General features: G+C 45.0%; 1 protein-coding gene across 2 annotated transcripts in view; it reads left to right on the forward strand.

Moving 5' to 3' along the window:
* The first annotated feature begins 2,547 nt into the window (after window positions 1-2,547).
* LOC136612677 (CD5 antigen-like) overlaps window positions 2,548-22,665 on the forward strand; it is a 38,637-nt gene continuing 18,519 nt past the window's right edge. For both annotated transcript variants that reach the window (XM_066593183.1, XM_066593184.1), the window contains exons 1-2: window positions 2,548-2,653; window positions 11,066-11,187. In XM_066593183.1, the coding sequence (XP_066449280.1) occupies window positions 2,599-2,653; window positions 11,066-11,187 (177 nt within the window). In that variant the 5' untranslated portion in view covers window positions 2,548-2,598. The remainder of the gene's footprint in view (window positions 2,654-11,065; window positions 11,188-22,665) is intronic.

Raw genomic sequence — 22,665 nt, forward strand, 5'->3', positions numbered from 1 at the left:
AATGTTGATAAAGTACGTAATCTGCCATGAACGCTGAGTGACGAGAAACATGTCCAGCTAATATGTATGTAATGCGGTATGATCAGCGTACAGGTCAGTGACTCATTAGTGTATTGGGCGATTAGCTTAAGTGGAACTGGTGGAGTACTGAAGGAGGTCTGCCTATAGACGAGGAGCGAACACGGTCACCGCACATGACCCACTCTGCAGTATGGTGACATGCCTACTGTAGTCATACACATATGTAGTACAAGGGCTCCTAAATGGGAGTATATGCAGAGAACATAACCTATTGATTTCAATGGTTTGTTTCACATGCGCATATTTGTCCTGCGCATTTCGGTTGTACAAACCAAATTGCAGCATGCTTAATTTTCCTGCGCATTTTTACACTAAGGCTGGGTTCACACTGGACGGATTTGCCGTGAAAATTCCGTGTGGAATTTCTGTGCGGCAAATCCGTTCGTGGCTCCTAATCCCGGGATTAGCCAGCCATGTGGATAAGATTTTGCGAAAATCTCGTCCACGCGGGGCGGCCAATTCGTCGCAGTAAAGCCGGGCGGAACCAGCGATGCGGCGCGGAGTTGACAGCAGCAGCATGTCAATTCTCTTTTTTTTTGTTGCGCCCTCACTCCTCTCTATAGGGAGAGAAAGCTGCAACGAAATGCTGGTGGCTGAAGCTCTCCAAAAGCTTCAGCGGACTGCCGTGGGTTTTGAAGCTTCGGCTCTCCCGCGGCTTTGCGGTGCGGCTAAGCCGCGAGATTTCCGTCCCGTCGGAACTCAGCCTAAATGTTCTCGTAGAAGTCAATGAGAGATGCGCAAATGCACGCGCTATACGCCAGGAGATGCGTGAAACTGTAATTCCAATGGAAAAAGAACACATCTGGAACTCATTAAGGCTAATTAGTCACTTAAATCGGCGCATCTTTGTTTGCCACAAGCAAATAAACATATCTTGTGGCACAAAATGTACAGTAAAATATGTCGATGTGCGTGCAAAAAAGCATTGTTTGTTCCGCAAATATGCTACGCCCATGCGAGCGCAAGTACGCATCAGCTAGTGTGAAGGAACCCTAACATGGTGGCCTCCTCACACCTGCGCAGCACGGGAAGGAGTTCATTCACAGCTTTTTCTATACTTTCTTCTACAAGTATCCGCGGCACACATGGTGTCATGAGAAAGCGGGCCGAGATGGTTTCTCGCGGCAGTGACATCATCCTCATACACAAACACTAAGGTTGGAACCTCCGCAGATCCGGGTCAAAATAACGGAAGAAAAATAGCTGAATGAAGCACTTTTTCTTTCGTCCAAAAGTCAGGCAGCTGAGGAGAAAGCGAACGGACCCCATTATAGTCAGTGGAGTCCGCCCAGCGCTGTTCGGTTCCGTCCTGAGAGCTGTGCGACCACAGGGGTTCCCCCTTCTGGCTTCCTGGAAGGGCGCAGGAGTGAAACCACCCTAAGAATATCCGGAATCTGAGTTTCTGTGCGTTCACACGTTAGAGACGCTACGGAAAAACCACAGCGGAAAAGTTTACTAGGAAAATGAATGGAATTGAAGTAAATCCTGTTGACATGTAGAAAAACAACGCTACGGATTTTTGGCTGTAAGGCTGGGTTCACATGGGGCGGATTTGCCGCGGAATTTCCGTGCGAAATTTTGCTGTGGCAAATCCACCTACGGATGCTAATCCGGGTATTAGCCAGCCATGTGGACGAGATTTGTCAATCATCACATGGGGCGGCCAATCGGTCGCGGTAAAGCCGGGCAGATTCGGCGCTGTGATGCAGAATTGACAGCCGCAGCATGTCAATTCTTTTTTTGTTTTTCGCCTGCAGCCTCGCTCCTCTCTATGGGAAGAGAAAGACGCAGCTGAATCCTGGCGGCTGAACCGCTCCAAAACCTGCTCCGAAATACCGCGGGTTTTGAAGCTGCGGCTCTCCCGCATTTTTTTGGTGCGGCCAAACTGCGAGAATCCGCTCCGTGTGAACCCAGCCTAACTGTACTGTAAACTCTGTGGAACCCTGTCATTTCTGCAATGCATGAAACGCACCATTAGGGTGCAATTTTGGCCATCTTGATTCACAAAAGCACAAAAAAAAAAGTATCAGAAATGGACAAAATGAAGGCCTGCAAATATGGTACTAGGCCTGGTTTCTCAACACTGTATAACAAGAACTAGCTTGGTTGCCCATAGCAACCAATCACAGCGCAGTGTCCATTGTTCCTGAGCAGCTTAAGAAATAAAAGCAGAGCTCTGATTGGTTGCCATGAGACACTTGTAACACAGAGCAGAGGGGTTGCCCATAGCAACCAATCAGAAAACCTCTTTCATCTCTAAACCTGCACTTGGAAAATGGGAGCTGCATTTTGATTGGTTGCTATGGGTTTAGTACAGAAGACTCACTGTGTGAAGTCCTAAATAACCTTCTTCCTGCTTCTGTAGAACTACAAGTCCCAGGAAGTCACATGACTAGCCTATAGCTGTACAGACAGGTAGCAGCAGCCACTCCTCCTCTCCCACGTCTGTTCCTCTCCCTTCCTCCTTCCCCGGCCGCCACAAGTCCTGCCCTCCTCCCAGCTCCCCTTTCCCTGGGCATGGAGCTGGCACTGCCCCTTTCCTGGTATGTGTGCCTGTTGCTCTCCAGTCTGGGTGAGTTTATCTTCCTGTATATCAGCCTCCTCTCCAGGTTTTCCTCCTTCCTTGCACTTTATCACTTATTTCTCCTTCTCAAGCAGCGTCTCCTCCCCCTCCTCAGAGTGTAAGCTCTTGGGAACAGCAGCTCCTCCAGTCACTTCCTGCATAGAATCTAGTGCAATAGTTTCTGCAACTATGGCGCTATGTGAACGAGCTAATGATATTCGCCGCACGACCTTATTAGAGGATTCACAATAATCGTCATGTATTCAAGCGATCGCTGGAACTTTGCAGCGATGATCATACCGGACGTCCATTAGATTATTTACAAACGATTGCAGCGTTTAGTCAGCGACAAAGTAACGCTATTTGTATCACTGATGGCGATTTTCCGTATATAAAATAATTACATTGTTTAAGCTGTTCAGTGGCTTTTAGTGATAAGTGTGTCAATACAATTGATGCACCGCTGATCACATCGGGGGGAATATCTATGGCCAGCATTAGGGCTCATTCACACGGGGAGCTACGCCGCTATTAGAACCAATGGTTTCCTATGTGAGCGTTCAGAACCCTTAAACTGAACATTCCCATTGGAAACCGTTGGTGCTAATAGCCGCGTGTTCTTTAAGTGCGTGATTTCTGCGCACATCTCAGTGCAACATATTTGCGCTATGAACGAGGCTTTTTTTCACATGCTGGCACACATCACTGTACTTTTTGTGCCCGCAGGGCATGTTCAGACAAACATGCGCCAATTTAAATGGCTATTCACTATAATGCGGACTCCTTCACACTGGCGATCTTAATATCGCCGTGAGTAAATGGCAAAATCGCAGCCTTGTTTAGGTGATGTGTGAGCGTTAGCTTGTGAAAAATCGCGCATCGCATTGCAGTCACCCAGGATTATTTCACGCAAAAGTCAATAAGACTTTCTAATGTTAAAAATCGCATTGCACGAAAATCACAAGTTCGTGTGATGTGATAAAAAGGAGGCTCCATAGGGAAACATGGGCTATAAATAAAATAGCAAAACGCAGAAAAATAGAGCACGCTGCGGTTTTATTTATTTTTTAAACATCGCAAATGGGAAAAACCATTGAAAATCATTGGTTTCATAATTCTGCGTTTTCACTCATTCTCGCATTGTGTGATTTTATCGCCAGTGTGAAGGCCTCTTTCACACGAGTGTCGTTTTGACATTGAATAGGCATGTCAAAAAATTGCGTCTAAAAGAATCCATGGTTTTCTATGGATTTTTTTCAGGTGAACAATTTTTTGACGTGCCGAAAAAAACGCACGTGATTTCTCTCCATCAAAAGATAAGAGAAGTTCTATCATTCGACGGCACAAAGCAGGAGACTCCATAGACTTCTATGGGAGCTGGCCGGCAAAGGGAGGGACTTTAATACCGCGGGGATGAAGGGAGCCCCCGTCGCGGGGATGAAGGGAGTTCCCGCCGCGGGGATGAAGGGAGTCCCCGCCGCGGGGATGAAGCCAGTTCCTGACATGAATCTGCAGCTACATCTGCATGTTAAAAATGAAGATTTTGCTCTGGATTCATGGCAGATTCGCAGATCTAGCTTAGGCCACTCTCACAAATGCGTTCAGTTAAACGCCGCTCGCAACTCCCACATTTTAGCACAGTTTCGAGCAGCGTTTTTCAACGCATTATACACTGCTTGACAGCTCTTTTTCACGCACCCTATCTTTGTGATGGGTGATGGGGTGCGTTAAAAAACGCAAAAACACTGTAAAACAGGGTGAGTGTGAGAGCGGCCTAATTTTTTGTGTTGTTTTCAAACACTGAAGTCTCTGAAAGTTTGTATCACTTACAAAGTTAGGCCCGTCTTACATAGGCGTATTTGAATTGTGGAATCCGTGATCAGCGCCTGCATGGAGGATCTGCAGCCAATGGCATGCATTGAAAGTAGAGATGAGCGAGCATTGTCCTTAGCGAGTACCTGCCCGCTCGGAAGAAAAGGTTCGGGTGCCGGCGCGGGGGAGCGGTGAGTTGCGGGAGTGAGCAGGGGGGGAGAGAGGGAGAGAGAGTTCTCCCCTCTGTTCCCCTCTGCTATCCCCCACTGCCCCCCCCCCCCCGCGCCGGCACCCGAACCTTTTCTTTCGAGCGGGGAGATACTCGCTAAGGGCAATGCTCGCTCGAGTAATTGTCCTTAGCGAGTATGCTCGCTCATCTCTAATTGAAAGCTATGTAAAAATGTGAATTTCCTTCACACTTGTGGAAACGAATTGCAATTTCCGTGAGCAGAGGAAGAAGGCCATCCGTAGCCAAAATACACACATAAAAAAAAAAAAGCTGTACCGCGCATGACCGACAGTGAGCTTCCACGGTCACCTGCAGTACGGAAAGAGAAGGTATGCGGGGGTCACAGCCGGATTCTGCTGCGGGAACCCGCATGCAGAATCCAGATAGTTTGTGTAAGCCCGGCCTTAATTTGGCCTTTGGAATGCTGCATGGGGCACCTAATCTGTCCATATATGACCTCATTATGTGATGCTGGGTATACTTTCTGGATAAGACATTACTTTGGTACATAAGAACCAAACCTGAAACTAACATTTAGGCCTCTTTCACACAAGGGAGACAGCGATTTCACCGCGAGAAATTCGCAGTGATATCACATCAATGTTCTGTGCAATCTTGCTGCATTTTGTCGCTGCGATATCGCAATTTTGTGTTGCTACAAAGTTGCGTGACTTTGGAACACTCTTTTGCCAGGATTTCTGGGGGACTTGAAATATAAGCCCTACCCCAAATATAAGCCCTAGCCCTAACAAACACATCACCTAACAGCCACCGTCAGTCCCGCCGCACGTCTTATCTGCAGGTCCCAGACACTTGTCTTCAGGCAACACTTCCTGGTGAGAAGTTTGAAAAACCCAGCCTCCAGGAAGCCTTGCCTCTGATTGGTTCTCGAATGCCACGGCTCAGCCAGTCAAAGCCAGCACTTTCTGGAGGCAGGGTTTTTCAACCTCCAATCCAGGAAGCGCTGACAGAAGACTTCAAACAAATGCTGGGGACCTGCGAGGAGAAGTGCAGTGGAGCGAACAGTGGCTGTTAGGTGATGTCTTGTGGTTTTTAAAATTTTTTAATGCATTGTTTCGTGCGATGCGATGTAACAAAAAGGAAAGCTCCATAGGAAAACCTGGGCTACAAAACATAAGAAATCGCGGCATTGTTTAGCTTATTCACGCGGGCATATGTCGGCCGGGTTTTCACGCTCTGGCTGATATACGCTGCCCCTCTGATGCATTGGTTTACAATGCATCAGTGCACATGGGTGTATCTCCGAAGCGTATAAGCACCCAGTCGGGCACTTTTATGTCAGTGGCAGCTGCATTGGCACCTATGGGTTCACATTTTTGCCCTATGATTCATTTTTTATTATTTTTTTAGTGAAGGAAACTGATCTGGTATTTCAGATCCATAAAAAAAAAACTGATTCCATTTGCAACCGTTTCTTATTCGATCGGCCGGCTACAGACAAGCGCATAGTCATACGCCAGTAATGCGCTTGTGCTTTACGGATGTGTTTCACATGACATTACATCTGACATGTCATCAGTATTTCACCACTATTTGATCAGTTTTTGCCTCTGTGTATTTACATTTCTAGTTGCAAATACTGATCTGTATTTGCTCAATAGAAAAGAATACAAATAAGTGGGAAATACGCAAAAAATGTCAAGCTATGTTTTTAAAATACGACCTTGAAAATATGTCCATGTGACTAGTCCTATGGATTTATATTGGGTCCGTATAACGCTCTGCAAAATATGGACCAAATACGGAGGTGAAATACACTCGTCTGAAACCGGCCTTATGGTCAGTTTTAACCCCTTGAGTGGCACGCCCGGAAAATTTCTGGGACGAGCTCCACTGCTCATAGCAACATAGCCCGGAAGATTTCCGGGCTATGTATCACTATGGGAGCTGCAGAGCACAATGCCACAAGCTGTGACAGTGTGCTCTGCCTGCACAGACCCACAGAGAACAAAGCAAGGGCTTTGAAAAAACAGCAGAAGATATTGCCGATATGCCGGCAATCTCCTGCTTTGTTTACAGGTTGCCATAGAGACCATCGGCTTGTCAGAAGCAAGCCGATGGTCTCTGTGGCAGGGAGAGCTGGTTGTTAGCTGTCAGAGGACAGATAGGTACTAGCTCTTACAGCAGAGATCAGAGAAAACCTCCGATCTCTGCTGTGTTAACCCTTTACATGCTGCAGTCTATGTCACTGCAGCATGTAAAGGGCTGTCACTGCAGCATGTAAAGGGCTGTCACCATCGGACCCCCGGAATGTGATCAGGGGGTCCTGATGGGTCCCTGTGGAAGTCCCCTAAAGGGACAAGAATAAAAAAATAAAAAAAAGAAAAAAAATTATAAAAAAAATAATAAAAACACTTGTCTCCCTTTACTTTTGTAAAAAATAAAAAATACAGTCACACATGTGGTATCCGTGTGCATCATAATGACCCAGAGAAGGAAGTTAATACATTATTTAACCCCTTAATGACATGGCCCCTTTTTTTCTTTTTTTTCCCATTTCTTTTTTTCCTCCCCCTGTTTAAAAAAATCACAACTTGTCCCGCAAAAAACAAGCCCTCATATGGCCATGTCAATGGAAAAATGAAAACTTATGGCTCTTGAGACGCAACTGCAAAATTAGTTGAAATTCAATGATTAGGCCATTTTAAAAAACCTGCCCTGGTGGGCACGACAGGGTGGTAGGAAACCCGCCACTCAAGGGGTTAATGGATTTATCTTTTGTTGTTTTTTAGCTCTAATTCTACAATTGAACATGCGGTTTTATTTAACGAATCCGTTATACAGAAGCTCAAATGATTACTAAACGAATACTGATCTGTCCTCCATTGAGTACAATGTAAGGAAAAACAAGGAAAGTTGCGTTCCATCATGCTTTGTTTTTTTTTTTCTTCAACGGAAAAATATGCCAACGCTTTTCTTTTTTTCCATAAAAAAAAAACCTGAAAACCCGACAGGATGGAAGAAAACGGAAATAAAATAAGTCCTATTGAAATCAGCAGGAATCTAAATGGATCAGGTTTTTTTTCAGTGTTTCTACTCTTAGGCCGTTTTCACACGGCCAAGAAAATCGTGTGAGATTTGTGCGTTGCGAGACGCACAAATATGAACTACAGTCTTTTGAACAGGGTCATACACATGAGCGATTTTTAATTTTTTTTTTTCTTTTTCCTTTTTGCCGCATTGCAGTGCGGGAAAAATTTCAGCATGACTTATCTATTGGCGTTCCCTCGCATCACACATTGTTTTCAAAGTATCGCAAGGCAGCATTTTAATGCAGTGCGCTGTTTCCCATCTCCATGAGGCTAATGTTACACGGGCAAGTGCAATATCAGCCCATGAAACTCGCCAACGTGCCATGTCCCTGCGGATGCGAGGTGTTTGTGTGTCAAAAACCCCTCGTATCCCTTTGGGGAAGTAGTGATCCTGGCTAACAGCAACACTGGAGGATCGCGGAATATTTCCCATTGTTTTCAACCTCGTATCAGCCATGCTTTGCGGCCCCATTGAAAACAATGGGCGATGCGAGGGAACGTCCAAAGATAGGACGTGCCGCGATGCTGTGCGGGGGGAAAAAATTGCTCATGTGTATGACCCTATTAAAAAGAATGGTGTACATATTCATGTGTCGCAATGCACAAATCTCGTATGACTTTCTCGGCTGTGTGAGGGTGGCCTCCGGCAGCACCCGCTGCTTTGTCTGTATTTTGTCACTAGCATTCTATTCATGGCCTTTATTTATGTGGTAGATACAGGGTGGCCACAGAAAAGTACCTCAGACTTCACTCTTATGAAAGCTGCCTAACAACCAATCACAGCTCAGCTTTCATTTTACCTCAGCAGTATAAGAAATGAAAGCTGCGCTGTGATTGGTCGCTACAGGCAACATAGACAGATTTCCTCATGAGAGTGAGGAGCCGGCCTACCTTTCCATGGCCAGCCTGTAAAATGTAATTGGAAATGCACTGCTTACAGAGGTTTCACTACCAAAGACATTTATCCCCTCACCACAGCGACCCCAGTGACCCTGAGAACTGTGCCCCTGCGAATAGTGCCCCAGTTCAGCGTGGCCACCGTTGCATTTTTAGAGGCGCAGTTGTAAAATCCCTTTAGGGCGCCCTCACACTGTCGAGAAAAATCGCATGATTTTCGTTCGATGCGAAAGTGAGTAAAAAGGCAGAAGTATGAAAACAATGATTTTCAATGGTTTCCTTCACATTTGCGATGTTTTCACTTATGCAGTATTGCACGAGAAAAAAATTGCGTCATGTCCTATCCTTCTGCGTTTGGCGTTTCCATGTTTTCCTATGGAGCATTCTTTTTATCGCATCGCAAAGCAGGAACTTGTGATTTCCGTGCGATGTGACGCATTTTTAACATTAGAAAATTCTATTGACTTTTGCACTTAAAAATTGGGGCAAAATCGCGCAAAAAAAAACACGTGCGAAAATATCACAAGTGGCAGCGATGTTTTTGAAAGAAAAACCTGCGTTAATGCTCAAAAAAATGCTGAAAAAAGTCACAATTTTGTCACAAGTCTCTCACGGCGATATCATGATCACCAATGTGAAGGAGCCCTTGGGCCGCTTTTACTACCAAGTCCCACTGTTTGTCCCTAAAATAAGCCCTAGCTGCATGAAAAAAACACCATATTACCCAACAGGCGCCGTCCGCTCTGCGGCGGAACTTCGGATGTGCTGCGGGTTTGATGCAGATTCCCTCCCAAATCTGTGAACGTACGCTGTGCGTTTGTTCACATGCAGCGGATTGGGAACAGATTTTCCACAGTAACCATGCTTCAGATTTTGATATGGATCAACAGCAGACTTTACACCCTTAATTAAGCCCTTCCCGCCACAGGACGTAAATGTACGTCCTGGCAGAGGGGTACTTAACGCTACAGGACGTACATTTGCGTCCTGTGGATAACGCGAGATCTCTCTTGATCTCTATCCGTGGGGGTGTATCAGGACAGCGACCCCCACTGTTAACCCCTTCCCTGCTGCAATCTATGTAGATTGCGGCATGTAAAGGGTTCACAGAGGGAGTCTTTGGACTCTCGCGATGAAATCGCGGAGAAGCGTCCTGCATTGCCAGTGCCTATGAGCGCTATAACAAGCAATAAGGCATTGCAGGACAGAAGTCCTGTCATGCCTTATAATAGCGATCATAGGTATGATTGAAGTCCCCTACAGAGACATAAAAAGGGTTAAAAAAAGTAAAAAAAACAAAACCTTTTTGTGCTTTTTCCCATATTAGCATAATTTAAAAAAAAAATTAAAATCACACATATTTGGTATTGCCGTATCCTTAACGAAACGTACAATAAATTATCCTGCACGGCAAAAAGCGTTAAAAAAAACCCTAAAAAACTGAGGTAAAATGCTTATTTTTTCATTTTGTCTTCCAAAAAACGCAATGAGTGGTACCAATAAAAACTACAGCTCATCTCCCCTCACAGAGCTCCGTCCGTGGAAAATAAAAAAGTTATAGGACTTTGAATGCAGCGCTTTAGAAAAAATGGCACCAATAAAAACTACAGTTCGCCATGCCTTTAGACCAAGTCACAGCTATTCGCCACAGGTTTACCTGGCTGGCTGCGGCATCTTGCAGTGCACTGATGTTGCAGCCCTGAAAGCTTAGTGGGGAAGGCATGAAACCATTTGAGGTATTGGGAGGGCGGGGAGAGGGTGGGAGGTCCCGGCTTCAGTGTGAACGGAGGATGCCAGGGAAGACCTCCGCAAATGTGACAAGATGGTGGTGAGCGGAGATGCCACCCCGCCGACGGCGGTAGGACACTATCAGGGTCGGCAGGAGCCAGCAGCTGTAAAAGTCTAAGACCGCCAGCTGGGAGAGAGTTGCAGGGTTGCCAGCAGCTGACATGGCATGCCGCAGAGGCCAACTGTGAAACAGCCGCTAGGAAGCGTATTGCCCAGAGGGGCATGTAAAGCTGTCAGCTTGGCCCTTCGCTACTGCTGTCCCCGGCCAACCCATGTCTACACCCCTACTTCCGGTGTAGACAAAATACAACAGTACCCCAACCCCCTGCTCAATGCAGGGCCACTAAATCATCCCAGACAGATATTTGTCCAACCTTTGTTTGAACACTTCCATTGAAGGAGAACTCACCACCTCCCGTGGCAACCTGTTCCACTCATTGATCACCCTCACTGTCTAATATCTAATCTGTGTTTCTTCCCTTTCAGCTTCATCCCATTGCTTGTAGGAGCTGAATACATAAAAATGAGCAAAAATATTAAACTTTTTTCTAGTTCCGATGCCTCAGTAATACTATATGACAAATTGCAAATGTTCACAAATCCTCTGATGAAGCATTTCTTACATATGATTGTCTTTCGCAGTGCTGAGTGGAGCCTCTGGACTTCGCAGCCTACTAGCGACACTGCAAAATGAATCGTTGGTGGAGAAAGAAGAAATATGTCAAGGAATCGTCCTACTCTTCATCAATGGGACCGCCAACGTGGTACAATTCCCTTTACTATTACACAATATGCAGATTATAGTGTTAAGTGTTGATTTGTTATTTTTATAGTATTTTCAAATGGAAAAAGTGGGAATAAAATCATCTAAAAACCAATTTTTTACATATTATGTCCACTGATCCTGTAACGTGGGCTAGGATATGTCGTTGATCTCTATGTGGAGATCCCTGCAGTGAATGGCTGACATTGTACTCTATCTGTATATTACAATACATGATCCTTCATCACTGACTTGCGGCTTGGAAACAACATACAGTTCTTGTCCACTACCAAACTGATGAGCACAGGGGTACTTATTGGGTGTTTTTGAGATGTGTTTTTCTATCCAATGAATATGCATAGAGCTGACGGAACAAAAGTAGAATTGGTCCTTCCTCAGGTAGTGACTGGTGTCATCACAACCACCTAATCAGAGACAGGGTATTCCAGATTCCACAAAAGAGCTGAAAACAGGAATCATTCACAGCATAAAACGCTTTTAATCAGTTGAACGTGAGGTCTTATTGGTTGTAGTAGCCTGTGACGTCCCTTCAACAGATTGACTGCAGACTGTAAACAGAGACCTGGTGTGTGGTGCTGGATAGGCGGGAATCCGGGAGAGGCGAGTATCTGTTATTTTATGATTTTTTGGCTATGGGCAGTGGAATTTTAAAAAACTTTGAAAACCCCTTTAATTCATACAGTACTTGATTAGTTTTATCTACACTGAACAAATCCTGTCCAGGTACAGATAACTTTGAAGCTACAGTATGTATTATTTCAGAAAAAGTGGCTGGGGATAGAATTTAGCAAAGTCTCAGATCGCATTTGTCAAGAATCGGGGATTCCGTCATATTTGATAGGAAGAATAATAATAATCTCTATTTGTATAGCGCCATCATATTCCGCAGCGCTTACATAGACAGGGGGAATACAGAAAGACAAAAGTACAAAAATGACAGAACCACGGTTACATAGTAATCAGTTGATGGAAACAGTAGGGGTGCGGATCCTGCTCCAACGAGCTTACATACTACAAGTAATGGGATGATACAGAAGGTAAAGGGCTGGAGATGTGCACGGTATGGCGAGGTGGAGAGTGAGGGATGCTATACACACAGACAATGGTCAGACATTTAGCAGTGTGACAGCAGAATCGGTATGACTGCAGGGGCAGTTGATGGTGGCTAGCAGGGATTGCAGTCAGTAGGTCAGGGAGGATGTTATCAGGCGGTGTACATAGGAGTTTGTTTAGGGAATGCGGTATGCCTCCCTGAAGAGGTCCGTTTAGAGCATGCCTGAAGTTTTTCGAGTCCTGGACTGCTCGGGTATCCTTTGGTAGTGCGTTCGAGAGAACTGGTGCTGCTCTGGAGAAGTCTTGGAGGCGGGAATGAGAAGTTCAAATTAGAGGGGCACGCAGTCTAGTTTCGTTAGCAGAGCCAGGAGCCCGGGCTGGGGGATGTATTGAGATGAGGGAGGCGATGTAGGGGGGTGCTGCACTGTGGAGGGCTTTGTGGATGAGGGGGGTGAGTTTGAATTGAATTCTGTATTTAACGGGCAGCCAGTGCAGTGACTGGCACAGGGCAGAGGCGTCCGAGTAGCGGCTGGACAGGAAGATGAGCCTGGCTGCCGCATTCAGGATGGATTGGAGAGGGTAGAGTCTGGTGCCGGGGAGGCTGATCAGCAGCAAGTTGCAATAATCGAGCCGGGAGTGGATGAGGGCAACAGTAAGCGTTTTTAGCGTGTCCACACTGAGAAAAGAGCGGATTCTTGCAATGTTCTTGAGGTGCAGCTGACATGTACCCCAGCTAGTCTTCATGTTCAAATTACGGACACCTATGCAGAGCTTGACGGACCCCTTTATAAGTCAGTGGGGTCTGTACGTCATTTGACAGATCTGGCACTCTGTTTTTGTTTTTCTGCCGCATTACGAAAAACTTGACGGATGTGTGAATAGAACCTAACAAACACACAAACGGCAGTCCGGCTCTACAGCCTCCTGTGACATGGATGATGTAGTTGCCATCATACACGCACCACTGTGAACTGACAAGCCACTCCATTTGTGGACAGTTTTGAGTACCGTGTTTGATCGTGTGCAGGAGTATGATTTCAGAACGTGAGGGGGAATGTGATACGGGGTGTGAAAGTTATGGTGCTGTTAGGGGATGTGATAGGGAGCTGGGTGACTATTTTTTATACTCCCTCAATCCATCGCTGTCACCCACTAAAGTCTGTGAGGCGCACGAAAATCTGACCCTTTCCAGGTTCCTGTTTATAGTATATTGAAAAGTGTGCGCATGGGTTTTTGAAAAGAGTCCGATTTCCGTGCGCCGTGCGATCTTCAGCAGGTGACAGCGCTGCATTGTGGAAGCGGATGAATTTAAAAAAATACGTCACCCGTCTCCCTGTCACGTCCCCTGACTTAGTTTATGGTGCTACGGGGACATGGCAGGTTCCCTTTATATGAGCTGTTATTTTGGGATCCATTCTTGCTATTTTTAGCTGTGCTATGGTCAGTGATATAAAGCCCACCCGTTCAGATAGGTTGCGAGTTCTCGGCTGTACGAACACATGAGATGCTGAGCCTCTGCTGTAGTGCCTTTTATATAACCAAACACATGGCCAGTTATGTAAAAATACTGTATCCTATTTCAGCTCAATAACCAGGTCAACCACAATATATTACCTGGTGTAGGAACAATCCACCTCTTCTTATGGAATACTAATGCTGAGATTTGTTCTATCTGAATATCTTCACTAATTATTCCTAAGAAATCGTCCTCAAAGACTATGTACACCTTTGCACTTGTTTTTTTCTTTTAATCAATGTGTTTTTGAAAATGAAGACTTTTTGTAATCACTTTTCATTAAGGCTGGGTTCACACGGGGTGGATTTGCCGCGGAAATTCCGTCCGGAATTTGGCTGTGGCAAATCCGCATGTGGCTGATAATCCCGGGATTAGCCAACCATGTGGACGAGATTTCTCAGAAATCTCGTCCACACGGGGCGGCAAAGCCGGCAGAAGCTGCCGCTGTGTCGCGGATTTGCCGGCCGCAGCATGTTCATTTTTTTTTCTTCCACTGCGGTCGCGCTCTCCTCTGTGGGAGCGCCGGCTGCAGCGGAACAGCAAGCGGCCGGGCCACTTCAAAACCGTCGCGGGTTTTGAAGCAGCGGTTCTCCCGGCGGAAATCTCGCGGTTTTTCGCTGTGGCCAAACCGCGAGATTTCGGTTGAGAATCCACCCCGTGTGAACCCAGCCTAAAAATGTCTGATTGTGTGATTTCTCTACTTGTATTGTTTCCCAAGGCACTGCAGCAAATCTTAGCAAATTCTATCAGAGTAAATATACAATTCTTCCCCTAGTCTGCTCACCTGCTGAGTATATAAATTCACTGCCTTTCTAGTGAGCTATTACAGAGGGCCGTATAACAGTGCTGGAGAGAACAGCTGATCAGAATGGGAATGTGCCCAAGCCAGGAACTTGAATGTAGGAGAGCCTGCAAGTCAAGTATGAGGTTTTCTAAATGCATGAGAAGAAAAACTCAATGTAAAAAAACAGATAACCGCATCATTTTTTTCTGCAGAGACTTAGTAATAGGTTTGTGCATTGATTTATCATGCACAAAGGTTTCCATAGCCTTTAAAGGTGTCAGCTATCTCCAAGTTTGCATGTCCTCCGTTGATATGGTAATGACTGGGAAACCTCAAACTGAACCCCCCCCCCCCTAAAAAAAAGCCTATGGAAATTATATAATGAGAGTAGCGCCTCCAGGAAAGTGGAAATTTAATACTATGTATACCATGCAGTGTATACAATAAATGTAAATGGACACTAACCTGGTGGAGACCCACCTGCACCTGAAGTCCAAGATGGCTCATAGTGAGAAAATCCTGTATCCCGCCATCCGCTGGGAACCGGAAACACGTCTGGAGGGGTCGCCGAGGTCTACTGCAATGGAGACTTCGTGCTCTAAAGAAGTTTCTTACAAGGAAAAATCCTCCGCACTTGTCGGGTACAAGTCTATCCGATTTCAGAAGGTTAAACTATTAGAGCTGCAAATTTCACACCTTCAATTTGAATTTAATTGAAGGGGTGAAATCTGCTGTAGATCCACACCGAAATCTGTGACCAAATGTGTGAACACACCATTATGAGTCCATAACATTTTTTGTCTTTGGTCAGTGGCCTTAGTTTCTCCAGTAAATGGTTTTCTGTACTTGAGAGGCTTCTAACTCAGATTACCCTACCAGGACTTCTAACAAAAAGGGATGAAGGGCTTTAAAGGGACTTATGTATGAGCGTCCATGTATGAAAAATGTTTTGTTGCAAAATCCGCATGTTGGCAAAGCTTTTCATTCCTGTTATGTCACAGATGCTTCGAGGCGCACTTCTTGTACTTCTGCATGGGCTAATGATGAGGCAAAAATGTTTTTTACGAATGTGAAGCTGCACCTGATCAACCGACTAACAAGCAAACGCTCATTCATCAAGTGTTCCCATGTTTTGTGCATCTCCCCATGATGAAACCGTATGGCAGACGGATGATCACATCAGTCATTCATCCCCCATACATTGGAAATCGGCCAGGTTGATGAGTGGTGATCTCATTGATCGCTACTTGTCATTGAAGTCATGTATTGCACTGTAAAAAGACCCTCAACAGCTTGCTATTGGATGTGGTGTGTTTATCACGCTGTATCCAACCCTATCCTGAGCATACAACCAAATTTATTTCTCATTGCTTATTTAACACTATCACATTCCATAGTGCTGTACAGAGATTGTCACCTTTCATATCACTGGGGCTCACAGTGTAATATGATGTCAGAAAGTATGGCACATGATATTAGGTGCAGTGTACATGTTGATTCAGCACATTATCGTTACTGGCAAATAGGTGTATGCAGGTGTAAGGTGGAAGCACTGCCCCACACTCCCCATTGCAACTGAGCAGCTTAGCTGCTGTGACATGTGGTATGGCTGCTGCTCCTCCAGCCCGATACCCAGCCCAGTGGAGGGAAAGAGCTGTGAGAGGCTTGAGGGTGTGGGTTGGGAGCCCTGCTTCTCTGGCAGGGAAAATAAGAAGTGCTGTGGAGCTCTGGTGAGTTCAGGGAGGGATGCTCTGTTCCCCTAGCGGTGACACTGGGGTGACATGGCTAGTATGTGACTGCCCAGTTCAGCCACCAATGCAGGGAAGTGTTATGGGGCTAAGCCCTGCCCCTAGTCTGTTCGCTCACTGGGAATCTCCTAGGCACAATAAGGCGCCCTACAGAAAAACAAAGCTGCTGGATTGCAAGGAAAGGACAGCAGAGTAGGCTCAGCCTGAGAAAGGAAAGCACAGCAGCTAGTAAAGTGGTGGAGGCCGCAGAGAGCTGCTTGAGTAGTGAGGTCCCCATGCTGGAGAGCATCAGAGAGGAAAGTGACAGCAAGAGGGCCTGATGACTGGGGGACGAATACAGAAGACTGTCGAGAGGGAGAGCAGCGATTACCTAGAGCTATACAGAGTTGATGATTTGTAGAAGAGGGAATCAACGTTGAGCAGGACATCCAGTGGATTACTGGAGAACGTGATTCCAGAACCCTTCTGAGACCAATTAAAGCCATTGATGGTGGATTTATCCATTCAGTCGTTGCCAACTTTTGGTCACCTTGTGGATCAGCTTCCCTGTCCTTGGCCGCTTCCTTCAGATTTTCCACAGTCATGTTCGTGTCTGTGAAGATGTACGATGGGGTGCTGATAAATCTTTGGTTTTCTGTTCTTTGTTTCTATGGTAAAAAATGTTACATCACATGAAAGCCTTATGTGTCCAATATATGTTTTCAAAATTTTGTGGTTGTAGCTTATGGCAACAGTGATCTAGGCACGCGGGAAAACAAAATGGTGGAGTCTAAGACAGATAATCACAGCAAATGAAAGCAGAGGAGTGATTGGAGGATCAATGCCCTTCATATTCTACAGTTAAGAACTGGGTTGCCAAATTTAAAACGGGCCACTTCAGCACCAATGATGAGGAACGCCCTGGACGACTGAGAGAGGCTGTTGTTCCGGAGATCGTCAATGCTGTGCAGAACCTCATACTGGAGGATCGGCCAATTTCAGCTAAAGGAATAGCAGACATCATGGGGATTTCTGGTGAATGTGTTTGTGTCATTATCTATAAACATTTGAACATGAAGAAGCTATGCGAGTGAAAACTTCCCGGTCCATTTGTCAGCGTTTCCGGATTGATAACTTCCTGGATCGACTTGTCACTATGGATGAGACCTGGATTTATTTGTATGACCCTGAAACCAAGGAGCAGTCAAAAGAGTGGAGGCACAGTTGTTCTCCTCGCCCAAAGAAGTTCAGGGTGCAAAAATCAGCCACTAAGGTAATGGCATCGGTGTTCTAGGATAAGAAGGGCATTCTGCTAGTAGACTACCTTCAAAATGGTTCCACCATCAATGCAAGGTATTACATTGAACTTGTGGACCAATTGAAGGCAGCTATGAAGCTGTCCAAAAGAATCTTGTTCCCGCAAGACAATGCCTCCGCTCACACTGCACAAACGACCACGGCAAAACTGGTGGAGCTAGGCTTCCAGCTGGTTGACCACCCACCTTATTTACTAGATCTAGCTCCCTCCGACTATCATCTATTTCCAAACCTGAAGAAACACCTCAAGGGGACCAAATTTCACACCATTTCTGATGCCATGGCTGCTACGGATGACAGGTTTGAGGCACAACCGAAATCCTTCTTTTTGCAAGGCTTCCAGAACTTGGAATACCAATGTAAGAAGTGTGCGGACATCAGTGGAGAGTATGTGGAATAAATGTAAAGTTTCATCTTCCTAGCTCGTTTCTATCTGGGTAAAGCCAAAGACTTCTCAGCAGCCCCTTGTATAAGCTTTTCTTTGTTTTGTCATTAGCATTACATGTACAGTATAACCTTAGCTGTCATGCATGCGTTCCTTTACTTATACAACACTTTTGTGTGAATGGGTGTGAATGCTTCTTTGCTCTTCTCATTAGGCTGGCCACCTAATGCTTGATCTATCCCTTTCTTTTCCTGGGAACCATATACTACAGCTAAGGCAAATGTTCTGAGTAAAATATATTATGTTTGTTTGTACTTACCTGCACTGGTGGAGCTGCCGCGGGTGTCTGCCCTGAGGATATAGAGGCAAGTACATGAATGTTGGACTATGGGATATTGATATTGCATTAGAGCAAAAACAGGATATGGAGTTACATGCATTGTAAGTGCAAGGTTTAACCAACTGTAAAGTAGTTCAGAGGGGTAAACAACCTGCTGCACCTTTTTGCCTAGTTGAAAATAAGATTTTATATAGAGTTTGTATTCATCCAAAGACAAGGGAGCTAGTACAATAGTTGGTGGTCCCAAAAAGGTTCAGATCAGAAATTCTGATATTGGCACATGATGTTCCTATTGCGGGTCATCTGGGTTATAAAAAGACTTTGGCAAGGGTACTCCATCGGTTCTATTGTCCTGGGGTGTATGATACAGTAACTGCCTATTGTCGTAGTTGCCCGGTGTGCCAATACACTGCTTCTACCCCTCCTAAAGTAGAGCTTATACCGTTGCCAGTAATTGATGAGCCATTTAATACTGTTGGGATGGATATCATTGGTCCACTAAAGAAAAGTTGAAAAGGTAGTTTTATTCTTACCATTGTAGACTACTGTACCCTGAAGCCATTCCTATGCGGATGGTTACTAAAAGGGTTGCAGAGGAAATTTTGAATGTGTTTAGCAGGGTTGGATTACCTAAGTATATCTTGACGGATCAGGGCAGTAATTTCACTGTCAGAAGTGTATGAACTTCTGGGCATTCACCCCCTGAGAACAACCCCATACCATCCACAGACAGATGGGTTGACAGAATGATATAACCAGACCCTAAAGAATATGCTTAGGAAATTTGTGGGTAATGATCCCAAACAATGGGACAGATGGTTTCCTTTTCTATTATTTGCTTACCGTGAGGTTCCCCAAGAGTCTGCAGGGTTTAGCCTATTTGAATTGTTATATGGTAGACGACCCAGAGGACTTTTGGATGTTATTAGAGAGGTATGGGAAAGTAAAACTGGTCATTAGAAAAATGTGGTAGAACATGTTACAAATGAGACTGTTGAAACTGATCAAGCTTGCCCATAATAATGCCCACAAAGCCAAAGTGTACCAAAGGAAATGGTATGATCAACACGCCAAGAATAAATCCATAAAAGTAGGTGATAAAGTTCTTGTCTTACTACCTAGTAGTGAGAATAAATTACTAGCAAAATGGCAAGGACCTTATAGAGTTGTTAGACAAACTGGGCCCGTAGGCTTTGAAATTGAAACCCCGGATAAAAGACAAAAAAACAAGGTGTGCCATATAAATTTATTGAAACGTTGGCTTGAACCAAAGGTTGACCTGGAAAGTAATACAACTTGTAGTATTATGCCAGAATCTTCTAAGGATATGTCTGAAGAGATGTATGATTTGCTTAAAAATCATGCAGAATGGTCAGATGTTACCTTAAATGTAAAGTTATCGGAGACTAAACACAGTGACCCGAGGAACCTAATAAAGGCAAGTTCCCATGCTTTTAGCAGTAAGCCTGGTTGCGTGTCTTTAATTTTTCATGAAATACATACTGGAGGGCATGCTCCAGTTAGGCAAAAACCTTACTGAACACCAGAGAAATTAAAAGACAAGGCAGAGAAGGAGGTTCAGGAAATGCTTCAGTTGGGAGTTATTGAACCATCTAACAGTCCTTGGTGTTCACCAGTGGTAATGGTTGGGAAAAAAGATGGAATAATAAGATTTTGCACAGATTTTCATAAAATTAATGTAATATCCCATTTTGACAGCTACCAAATGCCCTGCATTGATGACCCTATCGATAAGTTGGGGAATGCGGTTTATATTTCTACTCTAGATTTATGTAAAGGTTATTGGCAAATTCCTCTGGATGAGAAATCAAAAGAGAAAACTGTATTTGCGATGCCTAGTGGCTTGTACCAGTTTAAAAGCATGCCATTTGGTCTTGATGGTGCACCAGCCACATTTCAGAGAGCCATGGACATACTCTTAAAAGATCATATGGAATACAGTGCTGCTTATTTACATGATGTAATTTTAGCAACTCATGGGAAGACCATTTGCATCACCTCAAAAAGGTGATCACTGTGATTGGGAAGGTTTCACCATAAATCCACGGACATGTGCTTTGGGATTTCAAGAAACAAAGTACTTCGGATTTATTGTGGGTAATGGTAAAGTAAAACCAGAGACCTCAAAGTTGCAAGCAGTTCAAGCGGCTAGTAATCCCACCACCAAAAAAGAAGTCTGATCCTTTTAAGGTTTGGTAGGGTACGATCGAAGGTTTATTCCTGATTTTTCCAGCCATAGTTGCTCCCTTGACCAACTTAACAAAAAAACCAAGAGAGGGGAAGTGATCTGGACAAAAGAATGGGAGCTAGTTTTTGTCCAACTAAAGAAAACTTTGTGTAAAGAGCCAGTTTTGCAAAGCCCAAACTTTCATAGGCCATTCATTGTACAGACAGATGCCTCAGAGGTTGGACTGGGCGCAGTCCTTAGTCAAGAGATTAACGGTGAGGAACACCCTATTTTGTACTCAAGCAGGAAACCATTTCCCCATGAACAAAAATATTCCACTATCGAGAAAGAAGGATTAGCGATTAAGTGGGCTTTGGAGGCCTTACGATACTATTTGTTAGGAAAAGCGTTTACTCTGATAACTGATCATCATCCTCAGACTTGCATCCATTCCATGAAAGACAAAAATGCCAGGATTACCAGGTGGTATTTGGTATTACAACCATTTAGGTTCCAGATAAAACATAGATCGGGGAAAGGGCACCAAAATGCAGATCACTTATCTAGGTATGGTGCTACGATAAAGTTGTCTGAGGAAGGACAAGCTTCCTCTTAAGGAGGGAGGAATGTAAAGATGTATAAGGTTTCCTTGTTTTGTCATTAGCATTACATGTATAACCTTAGTTGTGATGGATGCGTTCCTTTACTTATACAACACTTTTGTGTGAATGGGTGGGAATGCTTCTTTGCTCTTCTCATTAGGCTGGCCACCTAATGCTTGATCTATCCCTTTCTTTTCCTGGGAACCATATACTACAGCTAAGGCCGCCTGCACACGGGCGGAAATCCCGCGGCGGGATTTCCGCCGCTCAAAGCCTGCATAGGAGTGCATTACAATACGCACTCCTATGCAGACGGCCGCGGTTTGGCCGCGCGAAATGTTGCGCGGCAAACAAACCGCGGCATGTCCTATTTTTGTGCAGGGCTCGCAGAGCCTCGCACAGATACGTCACTCATCTGGCCGCTGGCTCCGGTCTGCGCATGCGCCGGCTGCCCGGCAGCCGGCACATGAAAGAGCTGGGGCCGCCGGGCGCGGGTGAGTACGCGCTCGTCTCTGCAGGCGCTTGGGTCGGGTCCCGCGGCGAGAATTCTCGCCGCCAGATCCGACCCGCTTGTCTGCAGGCGGCCTAAGGCAAATGTTGAGTAAAATGTATTATGTTTGTTTGCACTTACCTGCACTGGTGGAGCTGCCGCGGGTGTCTGCTCTGAGGATATAGAGGCAGACCAGCAGCCAATGAATGCCTTTATAGGACTCCTGAAGAGGATTGTGGGAGGATTCACTGCTATAAAGGCTCACCTGAGCAATTAGTGTGGAGTTGAGTGCAGTTCTTTTGCTAGTTGAGCCAGGACTGTGTGAGGAACATGTCTATGGACTTTTCTGTTTGTCATGTAAAGATGGACTGCTTTAAATAAATGCCTATATGCTCTTTGGAAGAACTGGGTCTATGGCTCCTTGAATTACCCATCCTCACAGTGTCAACCTTGATTGTGTCTAACCAGTGTCTTCTAAAGTCATTACCACCATTCATCATGAGGGTCTCGTTAGTCAGCTAGCTGTGTCAGGACTCTTGTCAGCTGGTAGAGGAGAGCTGTAATAGCTGCCGCCCCTAGTGGAATGCGCTGCACAGGTGACTTGTTGTGGCCCGGTTTGAGATACATGTATCCTTATTTAAATAACTTCTTAATAAGTTTTGCCTTGAAAAGACGTAAAATAATTAATGAAACGGCCAATGACTGCAGGTTTATTATTTAGTACAACCTTTGCTGGTAATTCCTAGAAGAACGATTGCTTCTGTTTTCGGGATGCAGTTACATTTGTTCTTTTTTCATTTAGACGTGTTCAAATAATCACTAATAATAGATGGACTTTTTTGGTATTACTTTTCATCAGATGATCTATTGAACATTTTATACACCAAATCATTGGGAGGGCAGATAAAGGAGAGCAGTTTTCACTCTGGAGAGCCACTTGCATCACAGTCGGCTCATTGATTTTTAGTGTGCAGCGCGAGGACTTCATCTCCCTTGTAGGAGTGAATACAACAGCTTCTTTCTTCTTGCTATAAACAGTGGATCGTTGGGGTCAAA

The sequence above is a fragment of the Eleutherodactylus coqui genome, chromosome 2, assembly GCF_035609145.1.
Source record: "Eleutherodactylus coqui strain aEleCoq1 chromosome 2, aEleCoq1.hap1, whole genome shotgun sequence".
Lineage (NCBI taxonomy): Eukaryota > Metazoa > Chordata > Amphibia > Anura > Eleutherodactylidae > Eleutherodactylus > Eleutherodactylus coqui.